Below are 26985 nucleotides of genomic sequence, written 5' to 3' on the forward strand. Positions count from 1 at the left end.
TGCAGTTATGTTTTGATCTTTCCTCGCGTCAGTACATTGTTCTTGTTTAAAAGTTTCCAGGAAGCCGGACCAAAAAGCAGTGCGGTCTTACTAAGGCCTTACATGACACAGCTGTCATGTCTTCCTTAGTAAGGTCAAAGCATTGTTCAAATTGAGCAAGTTGCGGAAATCGACTCACATTTCGAACGAAATATATATATATATGTGTATACTGAAGAATAAAAGTTCAGAAGGTCACGAAGTAAATACAGTTATGAAGGCATGAAAGGCAAACAACGAAGGTAGGGGAAGTAAAAAACAGGGTGATTTTTTACAATCTAAACTAATAGAAAGGTATCTTGGGCTATGGTCAACGTTGCGGTGGAAGCTCCGCCTTCGTCAGGACTAAGAGATTAGAAGGGTGTCTTGAAGCTCTTGTACATGTCTTGTGCATGACGTCACAGTCGAGGTCCCAAGCAGCACAATGTACTGAAAGTCGAGTGCAATAGGGGTGGACGGGTAGGTGGAAGACCTTGAACAGACTCTTGAAACTAAGAAACATTGATAAGACACATACCGTCCACCCCTATTGCACTCGACTTTCAGTACATTGTGCTGCTTGGGGTGGGACTCGTGCGATAACTGGGGCAAGAACCGCGAAACATGATTCATCATTCCTAGGAACCTCGCAAGTTCCGTAACACACGCGGCGTCGTGAGCGGGCGGCGGAAGCAGAGGCGCATTTCCGCCACCCCGTCAGCGCGCACGATTTTCATGTTCCCACCACAGTGGCATTCCGTCGTCCAAAGCAGGCGGAAAATCAGGAGGCGTGGCCTTTCTGTGTCACCTAATTGGTCGCCAGCCGTCGTTCTCGGCAACTCTCGCCAACGTCGTGAAAGAAGGTCGGCATGGCAGTTTTTTTGGCTCGACGTCTCTCCTCTCCCGACTCCGGAAATGCGCGACTATATTCGCCACCCGCTCACGACGCCGCGTCGGGCGTCGCAAAGTGAGAACTGGCCCTAACTACTCTCAAGCGTGTGCCTTTAGCAAAACTGCCATCTTGTCCTGGTCGTACGTCATAGAAAACGTCATTTTGAGGTCATGTGACTTTGTTTAGATCTCGTTTTGCCGCTTACCGACATGTCTCCTTCGTCATAAAGCCAAGAAATGAACATATTTTGCCAGCGCAAACCATGCGGTGCTTCTTCCGCAACATTTCTCCTTGGTTTAAGTACATCGCATTGGCTCGGTGAGTCTTGACGCGTGACCGTCATCACATCTTTGAAAGTTGTGAACAGTCCGAGGCCTTATGTGCAAAACTACACGTTTTACTGCGAGATTATCGGATAAAAATAATTACCGTGATCGGAAGATATCCAAAACGTCGCGCAGAAACAGCAACCGCATTATTTACAAACGTTTTTTTTTTCGCCGGTCACGGGCGCCGCCATCCTTAAGGTCACCTGTGCCTCGACGTTTGCTGTGACGTGCGACCAGGACCTGTCCAGGATGCATTGCGTTCACCCAGCACGCTTTTGTCTATGGAGCAATACGCTGAGGCTGCGTTCGAATACCTCGCGCCCGCGAAGCCGTCTGACCAGGCAGCTCACTAGGCAGCTGAGTACACCCCTTTGCTTGCCACTATTGGAACAGGCTTGCCTAGCCGAGGCGCCTGTGGCGCCATCTCGTTGCTCACGCAAGAAATGCGTACGGCGCAAGCGCAGCAGGACTCTAATGCGCTAAGTTTGTAGGACATCGTGCATAAACTGTCACCTTCACAACTAAACATCTGTTGCAACTCTCTACGCAGTTTTAAAGAACATACCACTATGTGTAACTTTACATTTAAAGCCAGCAGAAACAGCGAGCACGCTGGTACCGTCAACGCACGTCTCCAGCCCGGCTGTCAGATGGTCAGGCGTATAACTAGACTGCATCGATGCGCACTAGGCGGTAGCCGACGGAATAGCGGACTTGGCGAGATTTGGAACGAGACTTAACATGGCGGCACTTCCGGTTAGACTGGGTTAGACCCATGGAGGAAGGAAACACAGGAGCGGCCCTTCCAACTTTCTGCCATTGGGAAGAGCGTGCCAGCCTTCGCATTGCATTCTGGGATGCTCCTGTCTACCATGTGACCGCTCACGTGACCCCAAGAGCATGCGCGGGCCAGCTGTCTGAGTCTGAGCAGACGACGGGAGTAGTGATTCTATTGCAGTTGCATTGTGATGAACGCCGCGCGTGCAGTTTTATTTGTGTGTGTTCAGAGGTTTACTCTTGGTTTTTTCTTCCACTACGAGACCGGTCACGGTCTGTAGGACAAGCACGCAGTACCAGAAACATCATCTGTGGCAGCGACGTTTGTGTAACGACGTCGCTACGTTTTGTGTCGTTGTTGCTGAAGTGGTAAAGCATGCCAGTAATCAAACTTGCACAACAATGGAGGAAATCAAATTAATCTGCAGCTGTAGCACAGCGCCAACTTGCAAACGAACGATTCAAGATGACTACCACAGACAGAGGTACGAAACAACCGATCAAGTACGTACTGACGAATGAAACGTTAATCCCATGACAAAGCTGCTTTCTGTTGAACGACAGCCGCAGCCGTGGTGCAGAATACGTTAACATAACGTTGTCTCCGCAATGGTGCTCACATTTTAAGAATAAATGACGTTTGAAATGCATAAAAGCACGGAAAGCAGCGCGAGCAACAAAGCGTTGCGAAACCGAAACTTTAGAGAGCATCACGTGGTGGACAGGAAGTAATGGCGGATTTGACAGAAGCGACCGCCAGAGGGGTCCCACGGAAATCTGTTCGAAACGGCCGCTCCTGTGTTTCCTTCCTCCATGGTTAGACCGCTAGGCAGTCGACTAACCGGGGTATTGGAACGCAGCCTGAGTGTCACCCCTGTGGGCTAATCCTACTGTTGTTTAACGCCATTTCCATAATACACGCTTCCGTCACCTGGCGGAGCTCCATTTCTCCTTTCTCAGCTTAGTCCGAATTTCTCAAACAAGAGGGCGCTACACTTATATGCACGCAGCGAACGATAACGGTCATCAGCCTTCCAGATAAGCAGGTGTGGCATAACAGCGTTGCTTTAAAACCGGCCTTGTAATCGGTCTCCATCTCTACATGGAAGTTCTAGTGGACGTCCGAAGGCCAAAATTGAGGTGAGATATTTGCACGCTAGTAATCCCAGTGTGTCTTCTGTTAATTTGGTTAGCCTTTCCCCTTGCTGCAATATCATATCGCTTTTGAGCAATTATACTCTATATGTGTATCTTGGTTAGTGATATGTGATATTAGTCTTATGCTGCTACAGTGATAAACTCCCTCCCATGTTCTTGTTTTTTCTTCTTACATTTGGCAACAGTTAATGACGGGGTTAGCACGGATGAATCCATTAATCCATGAAGCATCATCTTCACCCGTGATCTCTGAGACGGCCTCATCCATGTCCCAACGTATCCCTTTCATTTTCCCAGGTCATTTAAGGCTCCACACTCTGTAGATCCGCCGTACCGGCCGAGGTGTTTCGACGCAATATGAAACATTGTCGGTGGTGGAACTAAGCCATGCATACAAGCTCGTCTTGTACTTGTAGGAGATGTTGTGGTTGTCGAAATACACGCTGTTTCTACCCTTCCAGGACAGTTTCTAGTTCGCCGCCTATTAAAAATTGCTAAGTACAATGTTCTCTCCATTATATGAAAGGTCACCTTGGGGCCCGCAGGTACAGAAAAACAACTGATAAGACGTTGAGGACGCACGAAGGCATCACGTGAGATGCCTCTTGAAGCTTATCACCTGCTTTGTCAACACCAGACTGGTAGGGTCACTATGAGCGTTATACAGGGTGTTTTATCTAAAATGATAAGAAAATTATCACCGGCGACGTACTTGTCCACTTGCAGAGTGGCACTATCGCCCATTACCTTCAGGAAACTTCCAGCGCCATTTAGGAATGATTTGGACACCTTTTAATTGAGTTATTTTTAGTTTGTTTTTTGTATTTTCAATCGAACCGTGAAAATTGCCGCGCGAGCCTCACTTGGTTTTTCACATAAATATGAATGCCTCTACGGACAGCGGCAGTATCAACAAAAAACTATGCGCAGTAAAGCAACAGAAATAGTCAAAAGTATTAGTAACTGTGCTGCTGTGGTCCCGCCTGCTCGTCGCGAAAGAGCGCGCGCAAAAGATGCTGCGAGAGGAGGAAGTTCTCACTAGAGTCACTAAATAGGGGTACAGAGTATCGCCTTCCTTTTCCCGCGCCGCAGCCACCGTGCGGTGTCCGCGATTGGGCCAATCGTGTCACGTGATTTCTCCTTCCAAGAACTCGCCGACCATGTTGAATCACCTCCATGCAAAACCGGTTTCCTGGGTTGCGAGCTGGCTCGACAGTGCGTTGTTCGACATCGGAGAAGGGGGGAGATTGGAGTCCCGTTGCTAGACGACGCAGCCGCGTCGGACTCGCTCGCCGGCGTGGCTGTGTGTCGGTACTCTGCTCCCTATCGAAAGAAGTGACAGGGCGCTGACAAGCTGGTGCATGATGAGAGAGGCGGTACCCGAGACGGGGAGGGAGAGAGACGACACAACAAGAATTCTCGAATCGAGAATCGAGAATTCTTGTTGTGTCGTCTCTCTCCCTCCCCGTCTCGGGTACCGCCTCTCTGCTCCCTATATTTAGTGACTCTAGTTCTCACCTCTTGCGTCACCGTTACTCCCCGTTCGCGCGCGCGCGCGTTTGACCTTTACGCTGGAGACAACAGTCTTATCACAAAGAAAATAAGGCGACGGTCTTATCACGAAGAAAGTAAAACAAATGAAGGTGCGGACGCTACCTCCTCTTGGCACACACTTCGCGCTTTTTGGCGTCAATAAAGCAGGTGGGGCTACATCAGCAATGTTACTAACTTTTTTTTTCAACTATTTCTGACGATATGCTGTGCACAGTGTTTGTTGGGTCTCCGGTTATCCGTGGAGGGCTCAAAATTTTTGAAAAACAAAAAACTAAACAAAGGAGGTGACTTTCGCTCGGCAATTTTCAGAGTTCGGTTGAACAAAAAAAAAATTGCCTCAATTACGAAACGGTCCAAAGCCTTCCTAAGCAGCGGCCAAAGGCTGCAGAAGGAAATGCGGAAGACATTTATCATTTTATCAGTTAGACATTTTATCAGTTTAGGTGAAACACCCTGTACTTAATGCATAATGTAAAACTCCCGCGACTTAGGGAACACGAAAGGACTGGCGTGTTCTCTAGAGTCTCGGGGTTTTACATTATGCATCATCTTTACCAGCTCGCTTACTTCTTAGCCATTTTTTTTCATTACCCTGTATTTATTCACAAGGAGAAAGAGAGAATCGAAGGGGTGTGAAAGGGGTGTGACATCAAACAGAATGTCACTCGGCCGAGGGAAACCGAGCAGGGGCATTTATTACAACAAAAGATAGGTTTTCCTCGTTTGCCTGTTACGTACTGACAGTGATGGCCAGTAGTTAACTACATGTAGTTAAACTACTAGTTCAATTACCTGATTGCAGTTAAAAAGTAGTTATCAACTACTTGCAGAAATGTAGTGGCAACTACTAGTTAAACTACTATTTTAAGTAGTTAACTACAGTAGTTAGGTTACTGATGGCGCCAACTACTTCCGATTGTGCCGCAAGCTTTACGGCACGATTGTGCTTCCGACTTTTACCTTGAGCGACTTTGTTTGATGAGAACGGAGGTGCAGAGCAATTGTGCCGTGCATGTGTACTAAATCTTCACTTTTAATGCTTGTCTAGTGAAGCCTCATTTGCTGCGAAATAATTCTGCAACTAAGTTTATCGCGTAGGCACAGAAAAAATCCCGCCGCAAGCTTTGTATTTGACGATCGTAGCAATGGCTTGAGCCAAAGTTTATTATTGCTCGTGATTCATACTTAGGTGTCCAAGTACACTACAAGGGATTGGTGTTGTTGGACAACGTTAAGTAGTTATAGATGTAGTTAAACTACATTGCAGTAGTTAAAAAAGTAGTTTTAACTACTCCCCTGAAAAATAGTTGGAACTACTAGTTAAACTACTCAATCACAAAGTAGTTAGTAGTTATAGTTAAATTACTGTAGAAGTAGTTAGTGGCCATCACTGCGTACTGACTATAAACGGCATTGTTCATTTAGTATTTCACTTTTGGTTGTTGGTTGTTTCCCTCACTCATGACACTTCGCGTGCAATAGAAACGCTCGAAACGCTCTCATTCGGACATCCCGTCCGTCTCGACGGAACGCCCTGCAGGAAGAATCCTATATTTAATACACCATATCAATGTGGATAAACACACCCTGAATCGGCATGAAAGTAAATGCCGAAAACCACAAACCCATGAAAGGACACTGCGAGTGTAAAGCGGGAACGGCCGGAAAATGTCAACACGGTGCTGCACTGGTCATATTCCTCAATCGACGCCAATTTTCCACGGTGGGGGGAACAGTCATAGTTTCGAAAGGAACTAACAGGAGTCTTATTGTTTTCAACACCAGTCATTTTTTTTTTTTTTTGCTACGATGAAACTTTTGTACAAACAATATGTACAGCAGATGACATGTGTTATAAAGAGGTTTCACCTCGATGCTTTTGATACAACGTATTAAAATAAATGATATGCAGACTGTAGAAATTAAGGCGTTCACATTTACTGTAGAACAGGACACTTGCCTGTATCACATCAGTAGAATTTGCAGGACATATCGCGCCGAATGACGTGTATACAGCGATACCCCCGGTCACGCTTGTACAGCCGGGCAGGGGAAACGATAAAACCTCATACTTGCTTTGGTCCTCGGAGCTGCAAAGACGCAGCAGTATGAGCCATGCAGATTTGGGGTACCGCAAACGTACTGGTCATTGCAAAAAAAATAAATAAATAAATAAATAAAGATCAAACGAATTTATCGATGGGAGGCAAACTTATCGCACAAAGCATGGAACAAACATTATGGGATATATCGCAAGCAGCACGGCATCTTAGCCCAATCTTAGACCAATCCTGGGCCGCGGCATTGCCAATATCGGGCAAATATTGGGCCGAGATGTTGTGCTGCCTGGGTTTTTGAATTGAATGTTTATTTTCATCGAAACATATTTGATGGGGAAAACTGAGGAAAAAAAGCTACAGCTAGCTTGACTAGTTCCCAGCTCCCAAACGCTTGACATGCGAGAAAAAATAATTGATCTGAGCATACATGAGGATACGAGCAAAAGGGAAGACAACAGCAAAAAAATTAAGAACTGTTTAAAAAGACAGGTGGGTTGACACGAACCAACACACACGTAGCGTCATGTCAGGTCTCCAACGGTGGAAAATGATGAGGGTTGACTTGTAAGTGACAACACACATTGCAGGTGGAAGACAGGACGCCAGGTTCTAGGAGAAGCGCTTGGCGGCACACTGAAAGGATAATATGACTGGAGCTATCGTCACGTGACCTATACCTGAGACTTGAACAAATCTGACGTCATAGAGGACAGAAAGGTTAGTGAGCCTCGAATATATGAAGCGCTTTTGCATTGTGCGACGCAATGTAATCGAACCGTAACCGTGGCCCGCGGGGCTTAAGTCGTCTGATTTTATACTCTTGCAGTTTTATCTTTCGTTGGTTAGTGATCAAAACTTGTTGTCACTGGTCTGTAAAGGCCGGTTACTCTCTAAACCCGCGTCTGATTTTTACTTGGTTGATATCACTATAGTACCAGTGTTCCGGGTAACTCGTTACTGTAGGCTGTATTAGGCAATCTTTCTTTTTCTTTTCTTTTTTTTTTGAAACTATTAACTTTTTGCTCTCGAGCTCAGTAGTAGTGTATCAGCTCAAGAAGCCGGCAAGTCACACAGTCGCCTGGACGCCACTAATTAGCAATTAGAGAAATTTGGAACCCCCCACAGTAATTAGGATCATTCAGGGAGTCATTACACTAATTGGGGATCATCTAAGACACGTCCAGACCACTGTGTGAGTTTTCGGCTACTTGAGCTGATAAAAAATAAAAAAATAGGTAGAAAATAAAATGAAAAGATAGAAATAGAGTGGAGAGAAGGAGTTTAGTTGAAGATCAACGACGTCATCTTGAAGAAAGCGGCCCGGAACGGCCGCTGACCGTCGCTGGGGAACCGGGGCACAGAGGCAGGTTGCAAAGCATCGCAGCACCAGTTCCGGACATCCTGTGACGTCAGCTGTGACGTCATCATGGCATGTCTGGGCAAGTTAGGACAGCTCTGGACATGCAAGGAGAAAAACACTCGTAATACAGAGGCTGGGAAAGCAAGAGTATGCAAACCATCAATAGCTAACAAGAAAATAGAACTAGTTACACAACAAATGATCCCACCACAACAGGAGCGCAGAACCATGCGACTGCTCCGTCCGAGAGGCAGGCAGAAACTGACTTGTAATGCTTTTTTGTCCTGTATAAAGCCCCGCAGCTGCACCCCCTAGCGGTTACTTTCTCAACTAATCTCACAACAAAATTATTAAGAATCACGCCAGCGCTACTCCCGTTCCCAAGGCAGAAGATGATAGAAAATGCCGGGGATGCCCGGACAACAGCAACCAGCACTGGCACGAAAATCGCAAACAAAGCGGGAACAAAGTTGACGAAAGCATTAGTTACGCAACAAATCACCTCACCACAGCAGGAGCGCAGACCGATGCGACTGCTCTCCGTGACAACCAGCCAGAAACTGAGCGAGCGCGGGGAGCGCACGTCTGCTTTCCGCGACAGCCGGAGAGAAATTGACTGGGGCGCCGCTCCGCGGCCGCTACGCATACGCGCTCCTAGCGCCCTCTGGGGCGACCACCTCCGAGAGGCTAAGAGTGAAGAGCATTCCTGCGCCCCCTGCTGGCCGTTCTCATTGGTCGTGAGGCTAAGAGAGAAGAGCATTCCTGCGCCCCCTGCTGGCCGTTCTCATTGGTCGTGACGTCATCCTATTGTCTCAGGGCTACCCTATTTTTTTCCACTAATGCTCCTTTGGTCAATCTACAATGAAGCCACAGTATGACGTCATCATGCACCTGCGTGGCTCAAGGACGCGTACGCTCTAGACAGGGGACCTATTATTTATTGAATCACTATCCCATGATTATTTCCTTTATTCTTCTATAACGATTGAATAGGAAACTATTGCAGAAGAGCACCATGCATGAAAGCTGATCGTAGGAATTCCAAAGTCTTGCTAAATGAGACTTGCAAAAGAACAAAATATCCTAACACGTAACTCCATCAACGACAAATAAGAGCACTAGACACTCAACAAATCAACACAGAGTACGGGTAGCCAGGAGCGCAGAACTCAGGGCAGCACTATCGTCAAGACAACAATGTTCCTTGTCAAAAGAGAAAAAAATACTAAGCGTCAACAAAGGAAAGCATGCATATCGGGGCATGTCAGGACAAATCGTACGACTGCTGGGCAACAGAGGAAAACAAACACTTGAACAGAGTGAAAAAGGCACTCACCATCATTTTTCCCGTTCACAGCATTCCCTCATTGTAAATCCGCTCGTTACAAAATCCACCTGCATCGTCGTACACCATTCACCAGTGACGAACCACACATCCGCACCCCATCAGAGGCAGACAGACAGAACCCCACCGAAGCTACGCTCTTCCACTGACGGCCAACGCCAGGAGCAGAATTTGCGTGTCGAGACCCGTCAGTGTCCAAGAGAGAAGTGAATCCTTGCGCCCCCTGCAGGCCGTTCTCATTGGTCGTGACGTCATCCTATTGTCTCAGGGCTACACAGTTTTTTTCCACTAATGCTCCTCTAGACAAGGTCAACCTGAAACAATAGTCTCTCGGTATGACGTCATCATGCAGGTGCGTGGCTCAAGGACGCGTACGCTCTAGACAGGGCACCTGTTATTTATTGAATCACTATCCCTAGATTATTTCCTTTATTCTACTATAATGATTGCATAGGGAACTATTGCAGAAAAGCACCATAGACAAGAGGAGATTGTAGCATTTCATTCCCAAAGTCTTACTGTACAGGAAAAAAAAAAAGGTTCAGCAAGACATAAAGTCACACACCTGTCCCCCTCGCGGTTACTCTCTGAACTAAATGAATCGCAAAATTATTAAAAATAGCTCTACTCCCATTCAAGGCAGCACTATCGTCAAGAATATTCCTTGTACAAAAAGAAAAAAACTACATGTAGAAGGAAAGCATGTCAGAACAAGCCCAGGCATGTCAGTACATGTTTGTCAGGCAAGGGGGGAAAAAGCGAAAAGAAGCAAAGAAGGAAACCAGCATCAAACTATTTCTAAGCACACGCACTCCTCTTATTCAAAAACAGTACTCATCATAAATCTGCCCAGGACAATACACACTATTTTTCTATTGTCACACTTTCTTCCAGTAACGGTCAATGCATTGCTACAGACTGCGTGACGTCATCACATCCTGTCTGAAGAAGACACCGGCAAAGACTCCTATTATTTATTGAATCCCAAGATTATTTCCATTGTCCTACTCTTAATGACATTGATTCTCTCATTAAAATTCAACAAAAAAAGCACCCCGCATATTAACGATTTTCACTCCAAAGGCTCATCATGGTCATTAGAATTACAGTAAACTGCCACTGCTCTTTTAAAATAATAAGTGAGACCACTCAACATCACCTCCAGGCTTATGTAATACATGACCCTTTCTATGCTCATACATTCGTTGTCTGAGGCTACACCTGCGTGCAAAAAGGCTCGAAAGCCGGGGGCAAAGTTCCATTCGCGCATTGCGAGCAAAAAGGCGCGAAAGCACAAGACAGAACGCCTTTACGGGAACACGATGGCATTCCTATACTATATTAATGATTATTGCATTGCAGTTTAGAAAAACTACAACTAAACTATAATTTTAGGAGTCCATTAAAATTCTACTTTCTATGGAAACTATAATTGCCCTATTACTTGGATCGCTATTAATGAAGCGCTCCAATTTTTTCTCTCTTCCCATTTCAGCCTTGTCATGCAGGGAAGCAGACTCACATCCAAAATAATTAATTTACACTGAGGGTGCCGTGCTTCAGGAATTCCTATCCTGCGCTCAGATGCAAGCATTTCTTCATGGATACCTTTAACAGCTGACTTCCTCAACATATCGAACACCCAACAAAATCAAACAAACAATCAGAGAAACCCTCTTCTCAGCTGTACCATGCGACTTTCTTCTGCGTAAAATCGGTGATTTGAGGAAGAGAGCAGCGAAAAATTGCGCGCACTTGTGCTTGACTTAAAAAACCTGAAGCATATGCCAATAAACCAAGAAAAAGACACTCATGTCTGCTATCTGATAGTGCCACATACACAGACGCATTGTCGCAAAGAAAGCACAGGACAGGGATACACAACTTTCCTTAGGTGAGCAGGGAAAAGGCTTAAGACCTCAGGTCACCACACATCGCCACGCAGCTAGCACAACATGACACCAACAACATACTAGCGGTGGGAAGAACTGCAACACTGCTAAACAAGTCCAGACATGCCACGATGACGTCACAAATCAGGGGGAAAAAGCACACGCATGCACGCACAGAGGAAAACGCATTAAACACACGGAGCGCTCAGGAATAATCGTAGCGTTACCGCACATCGCTACGAAGCTCAACGTCTAACACAAGACGGCAGCAACAAGATATTAGCGAAGGGTAAAAATTGCAACACTACTGAACAAGTCTAGACATGCGAAATCGAATGCGAAAACACTGGTGATCGGGGAAAAGGCCTAAGCCTGCGGCGGATCATCATAGAGCATACACAACTTCATTTTTCTATTTTGCGTAAACTAAACGCGGTCTGCTTGGAAAACGACCTACAAATTTTCTTAGGGAGCAGAGAAATATATAAATTTGTACTCCGTGCTCAGATACCAGCATTTCTGCTCAAAAACCTGCAAAATTAAGCTCTGCTTACTTCGTCAAGATATCGAACACCCAACAAAATCAAACAAACAACCCCACTTCCACTGGTAGAACACTATTCAGCTTTTACGCAGGAGGCTTTCTTCTACATAAAGAGTAGAGAAAATAAGAAAAGAGAAGCGAAATATTACACGCACTTTTGCTCGCATAGCTATAAGAGAAAAAAATAAATAAAAGAACGACGCACACGCTAATAAACTGTGACAAAGACACCCTTTTCTGCTATCAGATAATTATTGCATAATGCTAAATACTCATTTGCATTGGCCCTGCGTGAAGAAAGCACAGGACAGGGATACACAATCTATCTTAAGCGAGCACGGAAAGTCACTTCTACTCGAACAGCTTAATACCATAAAGTCTGAATTTTTGCAAAGAAAGCCTGAACAGCGCTACGAAGGTGACAGACACATACTAACAAACAAACAAACACTTCTTCGAGTCTGTATTATCTTTTAAAAAATAACGAAAGCACACATAAAAAAAAATCAAATCGGCTCGGTAGCCTACCAGACGTTGTGCCTTAAAGGAGCATGGAAATAATTTGGAACATATATTTTTTCACCGCTTGATATGAACATACTACCTTCATAAACTGTTACGGAAAATATTTCCTTCGAAAAGCGCGAATTTCCTGAGAAAATTAGTTTGGAAGAATGCGCTCCGCGGCGACAGTCTCCCCCAAGCCGAGTCTGGCGTGTGGTGACGTCAGGCGTCCGAGCACTTCATTGGCTGCCGGAAGCGTCCGCTCCCCGCCAGAATCGTCTGCTAGCTCAGGAATCGTGGCAACTTACCGACTGAGACGCTGTTGCTATTTATTTGCGTTTGACATTCACTTGCGTTCTTACATGATTTGTCTCGTAAGTTTTGCATAAAACAAGACTGCGGGCAGTGTAAAAGGTGTAGCCAGGCCTCTGTGTTGCAGTGACGGCCCGGGTTGAGGTGGATCGTACGCGGTTGTGATTTCTGTTCCGATTGTGCTGAGGTGTCGTTCATTAGTGAACAGTATTGTGCCTGTGTGTGCAGCATATATATATGTGATACGACTAAATACGTTCCTGTCAGTTGGAGATTTATTCCATGTGCCAGTGTTGTATTCTGCGTATGACCATTCAAAAAAGAAAATGATTATTTGACCATGTATTTTGGGGTTTCCCACAGATCGCTAGCAGATGAACTTTACTAACTTTATTTTGGTATTCATGTTGTAGTGTTTGTGGAGACGTTACGCTCCTGGTATCACTAAGATATGGTAAGCGCAATGTTACACAGCTATGCGTTCATCGGTCCGCTCTTTCGCCTCAGAGATGCCAGTGTCCATGCGGTTCAGAGCCCATAGTGTTGACCACAACACGGAGAAGTCATGATGGTCGGCAACATCTCCAAGTGAAAACACTGGTCACTGCGCCGCGTCTTCATGACTATGCATTTGTAAACAAGAAGAAGCACTATATTTCAATCCGAATGTTCGTTCACACTTAGCAGCATCATTTACCAGCCTCCGGTACATTCGTGTGGCGAAATCGAAGCTCGAGGAACTTAGCCTCCAACTCCATAAAACGTTTCGTCGAGAAGAGCAGACGTGTCGCCTAAAGAGTGTTCAATTCATCACCTGTCCTTCGCACGGCGTCCGATGAGCAACAACGCTTCCTTCCCGGTCGGCTTGCCAGCGCGCGCCGGAGAAATCGCAAAAAATAAGGAAAAAGACGGCGCGGTCACATGACGTCAGCGGCTGACAGCCGAGTGAGGGGTCATTTCTGCTGCGAGATTCAAAGCTCCCTCGCGCTCCAGGATTGCGCGCTACGCTCAAACTTTTTGTGCGAATATGTATCACAGGGCTCAGAATCATAATTTCTACTTCTCCCGTCATATTTTATTCCGATCATTTCCATGCTCCTTTAAAGTTAGCTGCACGCAATGCGCGGAAGCATGCTGTGAAGCCAACTTGCGGTTTTGCTGGATGCACATGAAGTCCGATTCCAATTGGAAATCGCGCTAAGGACGTGCCAAACGTGGAATTTTCGCAAGATTAATCCAAATACCTGGAATTCTGTCCATTTTAGCGGGAATGCTGGCGCTTGTGCTCCATTATTCGAAATTTTCGAATATTCGAATTTCTCGATTATCAAATTTTCGAATACCGAATAGGGTTCGAATATCAGCAATATTCGAACAATATTCGAAATTTCGAATATTCGCACACCTCTAGTGAATACTGACACTCAACGATATATAACAAAACACAAACAAGTTCCATTCTCATGAACTCTCCTCTGCCGAGCGGCTTTCTCCTGCTCTACCTGGATGCTGACTTTTTCCCCCCTCACCTACATTCTGAGTAAAAGCAGTGACAGAAGAAAAGAACCGCGAAAAATTACACGCATTTGTGTCACAGGACAGGGATACACAAATTTCCTTAAGTGAGCAGGGAAAAGGCTTAAGTCGTATCGCTCAGGAATAATCGGAGAATCACCGCTTATCGCTACGCGGCTAGCGCTTGAACAGCGCTACGAACGTGACAGATACATACTAACAAACAAACAAACATACAAACAAACAAACAAACAAACAAACAAACAAACAAACACTTCTATTCATTTCTATTGATAAAGGCGTAAACCACACTACAAGAACAAAGCACGCTGCTTCAGGAAAGCGTATCAAATGCATCGCAACAGGACCGGCTCTCATAAAATAGCCTGCCCAAAACGAAGACTTCACCAGGTTCGCGAGGTAATTCCATTAAGAACGCTCTCGGTCTATCCTACAGATAGCAATGCAAGCGCTGCTACCCTTATTTTTTAAGCCACTATTCCACGCAATAGTACATAAATGTATCACTCGTGTCACATGGAAAGGCACACACAAAGAACTTACTTGTCAAGTGGGATCCCTGGTTCAGGAAAGCGCGCGCGCCCGCGCGCACACATACACAGACACACACTCACATTTTCACACTCACAAACACAAAGTCTATTCTCACAACCACATAAATCCATATTATTCCTCAGGTCAATAATTATCCTACCATCGTCAAAAGATGGCTCACTCTTGTATGCGATCGCAAAGCGATAGGTCCTCGTTCCGGATGTAATAGGATATCGCCACTCGGCCGACGCGAACCAAAAAAGAAAGAAAAGAATGCGCGTTCGCTATACCTCCACAAAGAAAACGGTGCCGTGCTTCTACGCAGCGCTCATCATACAGGAGTGAATTGTCTTCTTCGTTTTCCTTTTATTTTCTTGCACCCATATATTTTGCAAGAATACTATAGAGCAGAACGGACAAATGTGAACATCATTCGCTACACACTGTAGCTCTCATCATTTTTAAACCAAACCACTTAACATGTGTTCATAGGTCTTCACTAAATAGGTGAGCCGATAATGACTCAAAATGAAATGAAATCAAACAAAATAATCATTCCAGCATCGCTGGCTGCAAGCTTGGGTACCCTGCTTGGGTCTGCTGGCGCTGGAATAAAAGATTTATCGCGAGGGTACTACAATGGTGAGCTCTGCTGCTGTTTAAGTGATAAAACAGTGCTCCCGAACCGCGCCCCACGCGAGCCGCGCGCGGACCCGTTCTCGGGACGCGACGCGCGTGATTCCCCGTGCGAGCGCAACGCGGGGCTCGCGGTTTGGACGCGCGCGATCCCTTCCCCCGAGCAGGCGCACTGTTTTATCACTTAAACAGCAGCAGAGCTCACCATTGTAGTACCCTCGCGATAAATCTTTTATTCCAGCGCCAGCAGACCCAAGCAGGGTATCCAAGCTTGCTTGGAGTTACGTGTTAGGATATTTTGTTCTTTTGCAAGTCTCATTTAGTAAGACTTTGGAATTCCTACGATCAGCTTTCATGCATGGTGCTCTTCTGCAATAGTTTCCTATTCAATCGTTATAGAAGAATAAAGGAAATAATCATGGGATAGTGATTCAATAAATAATAGGTCCCCTGTCTACAGCGTATGCGTCCTTGAGCCACGCAGGTGCATGATGACGTCATACTGTGGCTTCATTGTAGATTGACCAAAGAAGCATTAGTGGAAAAAAACAGGGTAGCCCTGATACAATAGGATGACGTCACGACCAATGAGAACGGCCAGCAGGGGGCGCAGGAATGCTCTTCTCTCTTAGCCTCACGACCAATGAGAACGGCCAGCAGGGGGCGCAGGAATGCTCTTCACTCTTAGCCTCTCGGAGGTGGTCGCCCCAGAGGGCGCTAGGAGCGCGTATGCGTAGCGGCCGCGGAGCGGCGCCCCAGTCAGTTTCTCTCCGGCTGTCGCAGAAAGCAGACGTGCGCTCCCCGCGCTCGCTCAGTTTCTGGCTGGTTGTCACGGAGAGCAGTCGCATCGGTCTGCGCTCCTGCTGTGGTGAGGTGATTTGTTGCGTAACTAATGCTTACGTCAACTTTGTTCCCGCTTTGTTTGCGATTTTCGTGCCAGTGCTGGTTGCTGTTGTCCGGGCATCCCCGGCATTTTCTATCATCTTCTGCCTTGGGAATGGCAGTAGCGCTGGCGTGATTCTTAATAATTTTGTTGTGAGATTAGTTGAGAAAGTAACCGCTAGGGGATGCAGCTGCGGGGCTTTATACAGGACAAAAAAGCATTACGAGTCAGTTTCTGCCTGCTTCTCGGATGGAGCAGTCGCATGGTTCTGTGCTCCTGTTTTGGTGGGTTAATTTGTTGTGTAACTAATTGTTTTTTCTTGTTAGCTATTGATGGTTTGCATACTCTTGCTTTCCCAGCCTCTGTATTACGAGTGTTTTTCTCCTTGCATGTCCAGAGCTGTCCTAACTTGCCCAGACGTGCCATGATGACGTCACAGCTGACGTCACAGGATGTCCGGAACTGGTGCTGCGATGCTTTGCAACCTGCCTCTGTGCTCCGTCGCCCAGCGACGGTCAGCGGCCGTTCCGGGCCACTTTTTTCAAGATGATGTCGTTGATCTTCAACTAAACTCCTTCTCTTCACTCTATTTCTATCTTTTCATTTTATTTTCTACCTAGTTTTTTATTTTTTATCAGCTCGAGAAGCCGGCAACTCACACAGTGGTCTGGACGTGTCTTAGATGATCCCCAATTGGTGTAATGACTCCTTGAATTATCCTAATTACTGTGGGGGGTCCCAAATTGCTCTAATTGCTAATTAATGGCGTCCAGGCGACTGTGTGACTTGCCGGCTTCTTGAGCTGATACACTACTACTGAGCTCTAGTAACTTCTTGAGGGACTCGTTCCTCCTTTTTAAAGCGACTTTCTCAAAGCAACATGAGGTAAGTTTTAAGTTCCTTTCATTAATTCTGGTCTACAAATAATACATGGGACGTCTTCCCCCGCCCATTAGACGAGAGTCATGTGCTTGTCGGTGGTATACGTGCACGGCGCTGCAGCTTCAAGTTGCTGTTGCGCGATGAGCGCTATATATTGTGTACGGAGACTCAGGTGAGGCTCATCATAGCGACGAGCAGGGTATTTATAATACGCACTCTGGGCGTTTCTACGATGTACGCGCACAGCGCTTCGCGGCCACCTAAAATTCCGATGCCTGCTTTCTGATCGGTTGAATAATTTTAGTGCAACATGAAGAGACACTCAAATGCCGCCCCGTGACTTGCAGGTCTGAAGGACTGATAGACAGGTCAAGAACTAAAAAGGTAGCCAGTAACGTGAAAGTAATTTCAATTTCATTTCCATAACTATAGTAACTTTGTTGACATCTTACTTTTTGTACACATTAGATCGACCTGTAACGAAATCTTTCAGTCGAGTAATTCCCCATCTTTGTCTAAAGCACATTAATTCCGAAATTTTTGAAACTGTAACGTACTAGTATTGCACTGTTTCAATAAATGTGCTTCTAATCGGCTCCTTCAAAATTGCAGGAACGCATCGAGAAGAATGGCTTCATCATCTGAATTTGATTTAAAAACGGAACGGTCAGAGCAGTGGGAAGATCTCAGGAGGGAGATGCACCAAGCCATTATGCACGGAGACTGGACTGGTGTTCTTCGGTGCCTCGACGCCGTGCCTGCACTCAGGTTGTGGCTGGACCCCGAGCAAGATGTATCAGCCTGTTGCAGGGCGATTCAAGTGAAAGACTTCCATATTCAGCGTCTACTAATATCACGTAACTGTACCATACAAGAAAGCGAATTGTCGTGTTACAACACCCCGCACCCTACTGAACGCGATGATCCCTATATTGCATATTTGAAATGCAGAAGTCGTAGCCGAAACAGTCGTGATGACTTCGACATACGGTTGGAGAGTATGTTTAAGAAGCTCTTCAATGTAGATTTGATACAGCCAATTTTGAAGGCGGTGGCAACAGCGGAACACCTAGCAATAGTATTCGACTGCAAGAGTGAAAACCTGCAGCATGTTACGAGGCGTACGACTGGATCAATACTCGGTGCTACCTTTTCCGAAGAACAAACGATTTTTATCATGGAGAGTGAAAAAGAAGACGAAGTCTTGGGAACGCTGGCCCACGAACTGTGCCATTTCGCGCTTCATCTGGTGTACGGAAACAGTGGCAAGCCATATCTTGGCTTTGATACGGAGAAGGAACAGCTGTACAAGAGGGTCGTCGACGACGTCAGAAAGAAGAAACAATTACACTTCATCATAAAACAAGCTCTTGGTCAGGATGAGGAAGAAGAAGCGATCGTTCGCGTTCCTCACGTACTGGCTCAATATGGCACAAGTCCTGGAGAATCGATTCTGCAACAGGAAGTACCGGAACTATATGGTTTCTTTAAGGACGTTGTCGTTCCAGACATGCAGACGTACATTCACAACAGGACCTCGTTGACGGATTTTCGCAAAATCGAAACTGAAAATGCGAGGTTACGAAAGGCTTCCGAAACAGCCAAACTCAACCTCGCGTTCAAGGAACCACTTCGCCCGGACGACCTGGAAAATGCGCCTCTTCTTATATTTACGAGTGCGGAACTCAGGCTTCTCGAAGTAATGGTTCACAACGCTGTACGGTCTAGTCTACAACCATACTTGTTTTTCGAAGCAATCCAGTGGGACTTAAGGCTCAGCGATGTGTTATCCGACTACAAATGTGCATTTGCACTCGTGACAGTAAACCTGACAAAGGACTTCCGAGATATCCTCGAACTTCTGGCTATTGCTTCCTCCGAGACAGGAGTGAAAGTTGTCTTGCTGGTAGAGAAGAACGGCGAAGAAGACCTGATGAATCTAGTGCGGGAAGATACCTTCTTCGCCGAGAGACACGACGTTCGCAGCAACCTCTCAATAGGCTTCGAGCACCTCACAGAGAAATGCAAAACAGTTGTTTTTCAAAAATCTCGCGTAAAACTTCAAGCGCAAGATGCTTGTGCGCTCCCAGAAGCAATGAACTTCGACAGCTTCTTCCGTTGCATACACATTGCGATTTTCCTAAACATGTGCGAATCGAGCTACATTGACGTGGGACCGCATCTTCATGAACTAGAAGGACATGTTAAGAATTATTATGTAGAACGACTGTGCACAAGGACTGCGGAAATAGACCTGAAACAGTGTGAATTAGATGACGACAACGAGGCTTTCGCACTTCTGGGGTGTCCGCATGACCCCGTGACCAAACTTCTTCCTTGTGGTTATGAGGCAAAAGACATCAATGATTTGCATAAATTCGAAAAATTCGTAGTCCTCCGAGAGTCGCGTGACTACGAAGATCTCACGGAAGTCACCTATTACAGGAACAAAGTAGTGCACCTACTCCAGCTGAATGAAGAACGTGACGGACTCGTGTGGACGAAATCAAATGGTCGTCTCAGTCACCTTCCAATGACCGGAAATAACGAGTACACCTTGGAAATGTTCTTGGAGGTGAACGAGAAGGACGTCGTGGTTTGTGGTTCGCCCGGGATAGGAAAGAGTGTGCTGGCGTCTCGGATGTGCTCACCAATAAAGGAACAACACTGGAAGAGGTGGGTGCTCTACGTCGACCTTCCCCAGAGAATGGCATCCGTTAAAGACAAGCTGCCCAGTCTCACATTTCTAGCGGATCTGTGCCAAGTACAAACAGACGGGCTGGAGTTTGCTTTGTTCGAGAAAAGCTTGAACAACGGAAGCCCTTTCGAAGTTGTTGTCATCTTCGACGCGTTCGATGGAATCAACGCGAGATGCCGCAAACGTGTCCTAGATCTTGTATCATTTCTGAGTGAGAAGAAAGTATATAAGTTGTACATATTTACTCGTACCGTGTTTAAGTCCGAAGTACAAGATGCCCTGCACACAGTGGCGTATAAACTCGCTCCCTTTTCTGAAGAAAACCAGGAGGAGTTCCTTACGAAATACAGGGAACAAAGAGAACATTCACTTACGAGGAACGCTGCAGTTTCTCAGCTGTGGGAGCGATTGTTCACGTCCTTGAAGGAGACAAACAAAACGATCCTCGAAGCCCCTCTCCTACTTCGCATGATGGCTGAGATGGAGAGCGGGAAAATTGCAGATGATTACTCTTCACTACTTGACACCCCTGCTGGTACAAGTGTGTACCCTATACATATTTACAAGGTGTTTGTAGAGTACAAATACCTCGTATACAGAAGAGAGAAAAGGAAAGAAAACATCCGCCTATATCACGTGCAACAGGACGAAGACGACGCGAAGCTTGCGTTCTATGCGAGTCATGGTCTGCTTGCTATGAAGTGCGTGTTTCGTGGAGATGAATTGGCATCTCTGTTGAACGAGGATGAATTAGAAAAGTTAAAGCCCGGTGGAACTCTGTTCAAGGACCTAGCTGCCAACCGCCTTAAAGAAGGTTTTGTGGACGGAATTAACGACGGAGTTCCAATGTTCGTCCACAAGACTTTCGCTGAATTCTTCGCAGCTGACTACCTTCTGCAGAAAGCAAAAGCCAGGGAGATTCATTATTCATTACTCTGGAAGATCATTGGGAGACCGGACTGTACAGAAGATTACAGGAGTGTTAGGCTGTTTTTCGATGGGCTGGCGTCGGCGTCCTTTCCACTTCACTCTGCTGTTATGAACAACGACACTTCGTATTTTGAGCAACATGTTATCGGAAGGGAAGATATGTGTAAGGTCGATGAACTCAAAAGGACTCCATTGCACGTGGCGGCCGTGTATGCCGATGAAACAGTATTGGAGAGGCTTCCAATGGATGATGACCTAATCACACGCGATATCTTCGGTATGACGATGTTCGAATACGTGCAGAAGCTTCCAGTGAGTGACTCTTTCAGAGAGCTCGGTAGGACGTTTGACCCATATATGTGGAGTTCCATTGACCTACATAAACTTAACATATTATACACTCGATGTAGCGAGGAAGCAGTGAAACATTCCGACGCAATTCTACGCACATGTGAAACCTTGACGGAAAAGAGACGTTTTGTAAAGCGAACAATATTCGAAGCTGTCAGACAGGACCTACAGGGCGTTTTGGACGTATACCTCAGCTATGTGTCCCCAATAAAAAGAACAGGAGCTTTGGACAGAGAGACCCTGGATAAGTTGAACGCACGAAAGCTTAGGAGATCCAGATGCTCTTCGGAGCTTCCCGTAATTGAGTACCTCGATAGATTCAGAGGAATACATAATAGAACTGTTCCTTTCTTCGCACAGTCCGAGGCTGTTTGCAAAATGCTGATTCCTTACTGCGATATGGGAATGATTGACAAGCATGGCAATACAATGTTGCACATTAGCGAGGAAAAAGGAAACCTGGAAACAACCAAGTTTCATCTTGCACATTCGTCCATTCACCTCAGAAATAGAAACCTTGACACTCCTATGCACTTGAGTGCACGTGAACGATGTGCAGAGGTCGTCAAGCTGCTGCTCCCTTTTTATGCTTCAGTGAATGTTCAGAACTTTGGTCGGGAAACACTGACGCAAGCAGCTGTCGGGGGAAACCCGATGAGTATTTTCGGTTCATCTCAAGAAACTGTCACACGGTGCTGGTTAGAGACCGTAAAGTTGTTACTCCTGCGCGCCTTGGATTACGAGCTTGTCCCTGTACATGGTGCCCTCAATATCGCGATGTGTTTTTTTGTTTTTTTGTTGTCTTTTTTTGCCTCATACGTCACCTTATACGGCTGTCTACCATGGGAACCAGAGAACTGTTGCCGAGTATGAATGGCGATCCCCAAGGAGAAATTTGGTGTCTGAAACTCCTTCTCCTCCACTTAAATGTCATTGCTGCCGATTGTTATGGTGAAACACTGCTACGTCACATTGCACTGCGTAAGTTACATCCTACGGCACAAGTGAATTACAGGAAGCTGCTCCTGCCACATTTAAGTCACCGTGCTCAAGATGTTGAAGCTAAGGAAATGCGTGAGGATGATGGCGTACGTGGCTGACATCGATGATTCGGACGCGGGCGATGCCGATAGTGGAATCCTCGATGATGATGACAGATCGGTATTGTCCTTTAAAGGAAACTAGGGTACTGTGGAAGCGGTGAAGTATCACGTCTCACGATCATGCGTGTGAGTTACAGATGACGCTGTGGACTCTCTATCGCTCTTGACTGCAAAGTCTGGACACGCCGATGTGGTCAAGTTTGTAATTCCTTCTCGTGCTTCAGTCCATGGGCCCAATGCGCTGCAGTATACGCCGATGCACACGTGCGCCCAATATGGACACCTGGACGTCGTAAGGTTTTCTCCTTCGCTCGGGAATGAGTGACACGCCTCTTCACGCGGCCTCTCGATGTGGTGCCCTTCATGTCGTGGACTTCATTTTACCCCACTCGTTCGCCAGGATGCGCAACTTCTCTGGTCAAACGTGCTTGCATCTTTCCGTGCAGGGAAACAGTGTGAACATTATGAAATGTCTAATCCCACACTCCCTCGTCAATTGTCCTGATATCCACGGCGTGACATCCGTGCGATATACGTCTCTCACGTCTCAAAGTCTCGTGAGTGAAGAACTGGTCACCTTACTGCCTTATTTTTGTGATCGTGATTGCGATTATGATGTCGCGAATTTACCGGTGTTCCACGATTTTCCTCGCAATATGGAGTTCCTTTATGGAAGTCGCAAAACGAAGCTGTGTGCGAAACTCTTAGTACTCCATTCACACACGAATGCTATAGATGTGTATTGTAGAAGAGTGTTGGTCCATTATATAGACGCGCAGGTATATAGAACAAAAGACGCAAAAGCCTCTAAATATTTTGCGACCGCATTCAGATGTTTCCACTGAGGACGATCGAAGCATGGCAGGAAGTCATGATCATGTATTTCACACTTATGATACTCATGATGTCAACAACCCTTGTCCACTAAAAGGCACCCCGCTGATGTCATCCCCGGGTATGTTCAGGAAGAGAAGCGCCAACAGTCGTACCGATGTTCTACCATCCTCCAAAGTATCTAAATTATTGGAGAAACCAAAGGACCGGGCAAAAAAAGTAGTGAAACTCCGACTTAACATAACTAAAATAACAAGGTTTACTCGGACGTTGCGTCCGTCATGCGACGGACATCATCAGCGCCAAACTGACTGAGAGATTACAGAACCGGTCGCCATTTAAGGAGATGGGAGTATTGTTCGGGAAGGGGGCCACGGTTTTTGTTACCAACCGAGGGATCGCCACGTATGTGCCAAGACTCTAAAAGCTTTTAGAGTATTGGTACATACATGGTGACCCCTCGGTTTGTAACAACACCCGTAACCCCTTCCCGAACACTACTCCCATCTCCTTAAATAGCGACCAGTTGTGGAATCTCTCATTCAGTTTAGCGCTGATGATGTCCGTCGCATGACGGACGAAACGTCTGAGTAAACCTCGTTACTTTGTTATGTTAAAGGTGTTGCGACACTTTCTCTGATGTGTTGAAGCATAATATATATGTATCGTACTCATTATGAGAACACCGAGGAAAAAAATTTTTCATCTCGCTAGATTGGTTCGGAAAATAGGTGCAGCAAAAACGACGACCCACGGTGTGACCTCACGGACCCCTCTCCCCCATTTGGCTTCGGAGACGCGCGTCTTCCCTCGCTGCTCCCGTGTGACGTCACCAATGTCGCTTCTTTGGGGCCGTTTTTCTCCGTACCTGCTCACGTCATGGACCTGAAAACTTGAATATGGGATGATGTCAGGTGATAGAATAGTTCTTTGTATTTATCTGGGAAAGCTGGAAACCAACTGTCAGAACACCTTTAAGTCGGAGTTTCTCTGCTTTTTTGTCCAGTTATGTCGTCTCCCGGCTTTTGGAATATTTTTGCAAACCGAAGGACACTGTCCTGATGCGCATGTCTGACATCTTTGGGTTTCCGAGTAGAGTTCGCAGGATGTGGGCCCAGAAAGTGTTCTGGATACGTGCCGACGCTATACTTTGTTTGTTATATTGTCAGCAGGGCCTGCGATAGGGTTAGGCGAGAAAGGCGACCGCCTTAAGCCCCGCGCACAAGGCCCTCAACCAGGTATTACTTTTTTTTTAAATGTCAAGAATGCACTTAACCGCACGCGGGATGTTCGACTAAAACAGAAATGAGAGAAGAATGTGTTATATGCCGTTCCGTCATGTAATGAGAAAAAGTCCAGTTTTAAAAAGTTTTAAGAAGAATCCACCAACCCTGCAAGCTATACTGAGGATTTCGCACCCGTCTCTCCTGCTACCCTTTCCCGTACTGCTAAAATGTCCCACTGCAAAAATCTTAGTTTCTTATCTCTTCATTACTGCTGGCGTGAAACAGGCCCCGCGATGTGCCTTTGCCTCAGGCCCGGCGCACCCCTACCACCGGCCCTGATTGTCAGTTATTGTATACCTGTACTTATTGCATTACGCAGCCAAGTATATTCATTTAGTGTATGCCATAACGAAGCGAACTGTGCAGTGACACAGACGTATCAGACGCCATGAACTGCAGCCCATCTATGAAAGCATATGAACAAATGAACTATGCAGTGAACGCACAGGAGACTGCGGGCCGAACTGTTTAAACGAAATAAAGTGTTTTTCGCAGACTGATGTAGGTTTCATTAAAGTTATATTCCGACGCCGTATATTCTTCTGCATAAGAATAATTCTGCATACTTGAAGAAAACTATGTATATGAAGTTGGATGAAAAAAAAATACAATTTGAAGGAATTTAGAGGTTCGTGTCAACAGAATAAATGTACAGATTACGCCATCGACGTATGGTTCTTGGAGGCCACACAGTCTGTCTTTGTAAACGTGCTTCACAATTTGGAATCTTGCCTGCGTGATTCTCTCATGCAAGTAGTATAGAAATGTATCCTATAGCCAAGAGTTTTTTTAATCCAATTCGAATCCCATTCTAAGCCATAATCCATTTCTAATCGAACACAAGCCAAATCCAAAGCCATCTGATTGGCCGCCATTAGCTCCGCCCACTTCACGTTGATTGGCCCATGCTAAGCCTACTGATCTTTGATTGGTTGACCATTGCGCTGCTCCTTTATGCTAATTAGTTGGCTCGGCTCCGCCCACTTCACGCTGAATGGCCTGTGCTAAGCCTACTGATCTTTGATTGGTTGACCATAGCGCCGCCCCTTTTATGCTAATTACGTTGCTCCGCCCACTCCACGCTGATTGGTCCCCCCATTCTAAGCCTACTGACCACTCTTCACATTTTCCAGACTTTCTAAGCCCTCTGGTTAGCCGTCTCCAATTTAAGCCTACCGACTGGCCCGTTCTAAGCCCACTGATTGGCTGATTAAGCCCACTGAACATCCGGTTTTCTTTCTTCAACAGCATAAATCACGCCGGTTGCGCGGCCACAATGGACCATTTCCGACAACACGTTTGCGCATGCCCAGCCCTTGAGTCCACCATCTTTGAGCGGAAAACATCGCCATGGACCCACCTGCGGGAGACTGTCATGTTCATTGTGGGGAAATAATCGGTTGCAAGGCTACGCGGACGCTTGAGGTCTGGTAATCAGTACAATGCGCTTTCACTCTTTCCGCATTTTTCTTCCAATCTTCTTTTGCTACTTTCCCACGCAACGTATGTGCCAGTTCGTAAAGCGTCACCATTATTGAGGGGAAAGGCATGACGTCCGACATTCCACCGCCAGGGGCGACGCGGATATGGAAAAGGTCCATTTAGTTGCGAGATGGACACGATTAACGTCGTACACCCCGACACTCCTCTGTTGGATAAGTGGAAACACAGTTATTTTCCATGCCGGGAATGCAATGGCATATACTGAGGGGGGAATAAAGTTTTTCTACCCGGTCGCTGACATATCCTTCGTTATAGAGTTCCAGCTTTAGAATTTGGGGCATCACTATCTCTATTTGTACTCCGCGTACATAGTGGCGAAAGTCCGCATCGTACGTGACGATGGGTCGCTACCGGAAACACACACTGGTGATTGGACGACATACGACGAGGTATACCTTGTCAACGCGTTCGCCAGCTCGCTTTTCAAGAACGTAGCCGTCTTCTTGAATCAGATCATGATTACGAATAATGATTTGTATAGCTAAGAAGTTACCTGGATATTTTGCTTCACGCCGGAGCAAAATACTGTGCATAAAGCGGGTCTGTACACGCAAGACCAAGCGCGTCAATCGGAATACAAAATTCGCGCTCGTGGACCGACCGAGCGATACAATCTTACACGGGGTGGCAAGATCAACTCGGACATTTTCCTGCAGCAAAAGCTACTCATGTCAGGAGTAGAAATTAAGGTTGTTTGTTATCAAGGCTCCGACTAATTCCGTATTATGAAGACCGATCAGGAGCAGCACACGCATAAAGTCGAAATCATGAGTGCCGCCTTGTACATAGAGAAAATCACCGTGTCTCCCAGCCTATTCCTCGGACACGAAACGGAATTGCAGCAGCGCAAAGCTCTCTACACACTGGCCGGAAGTGAATCGCGTATTCGTTCGGTAGCTGTTGGAAACCTGGATGCATGCCAGGAAGATTGATTTCCAGAGAAGATACCGTCTATGGTGGTGGTCGCATTCGTGCTTCAGCAATCCTGCAGCAGTACTTCAGCAATAACCTGAACCACCGAAGCTACTTCAACCTCTTGGAGCAGCTGTGTGAGAAGCACGTCT

At 46.2% G+C, this 26985-nt stretch overlaps 1 protein-coding gene and 1 long non-coding RNA gene across 4 annotated transcripts; one reads left to right on the forward strand and one right to left on the reverse strand.

Annotated features, from left to right (window-relative positions):
• Positions 1–2914: 2914 nt before the first annotated feature.
• LOC135386322 (uncharacterized) lies at positions 2915–22828 on the forward strand. Of its 3 annotated transcripts, none has more exons than XM_064616165.1 (3): positions 2915–3156; positions 7376–7505; positions 16732–22828. In XM_064616165.1, the coding sequence occupies exon 3, from the start codon at positions 17845–17847 to the stop codon at positions 22066–22068; it is 4224 nt and encodes a 1407-aa protein (XP_064472235.1). In that variant the 5' UTR covers positions 2915–3156; positions 7376–7505; positions 16732–17844; the 3' UTR covers positions 22069–22828. The 3 variants fall into 3 exon arrangements, with proteins under 3 accessions (XP_064472235.1, XP_064472236.1, XP_064472237.1); XM_064616166.1 differs by having other exon boundaries at positions 17829–22828; XM_064616167.1 differs by lacking the exon at positions 2915–3156 and adding an exon at positions 3197–3815.
• LOC135386324 (uncharacterized) lies at positions 12746–13639 on the reverse strand. Its single transcript, XR_010420664.1, has 2 exons — positions 13443–13639; positions 12746–13368 (listed from the first exon to the last, which is right to left on the reverse strand). It is a non-coding gene; the product is annotated as an uncharacterized LOC135386324 (long non-coding RNA).
• Positions 22829–26985: the final 4157 nt, after the last annotated feature.

This window comes from Ornithodoros turicata, chromosome 2 (genome assembly GCF_037126465.1).
Source record: "Ornithodoros turicata isolate Travis chromosome 2, ASM3712646v1, whole genome shotgun sequence".
NCBI lineage: Eukaryota > Metazoa > Arthropoda > Arachnida > Ixodida > Argasidae > Ornithodoros > Ornithodoros turicata.

Bases quoted from the DNA above. Each gene is read 5' to 3' on its own strand.
- LOC135386322 (XM_064616165.1), top strand. From the start codon at position 17,845: ATGGCTTCATCATCTGAATTTGATTTAAAAACGGAACGGTCAGAGCAG.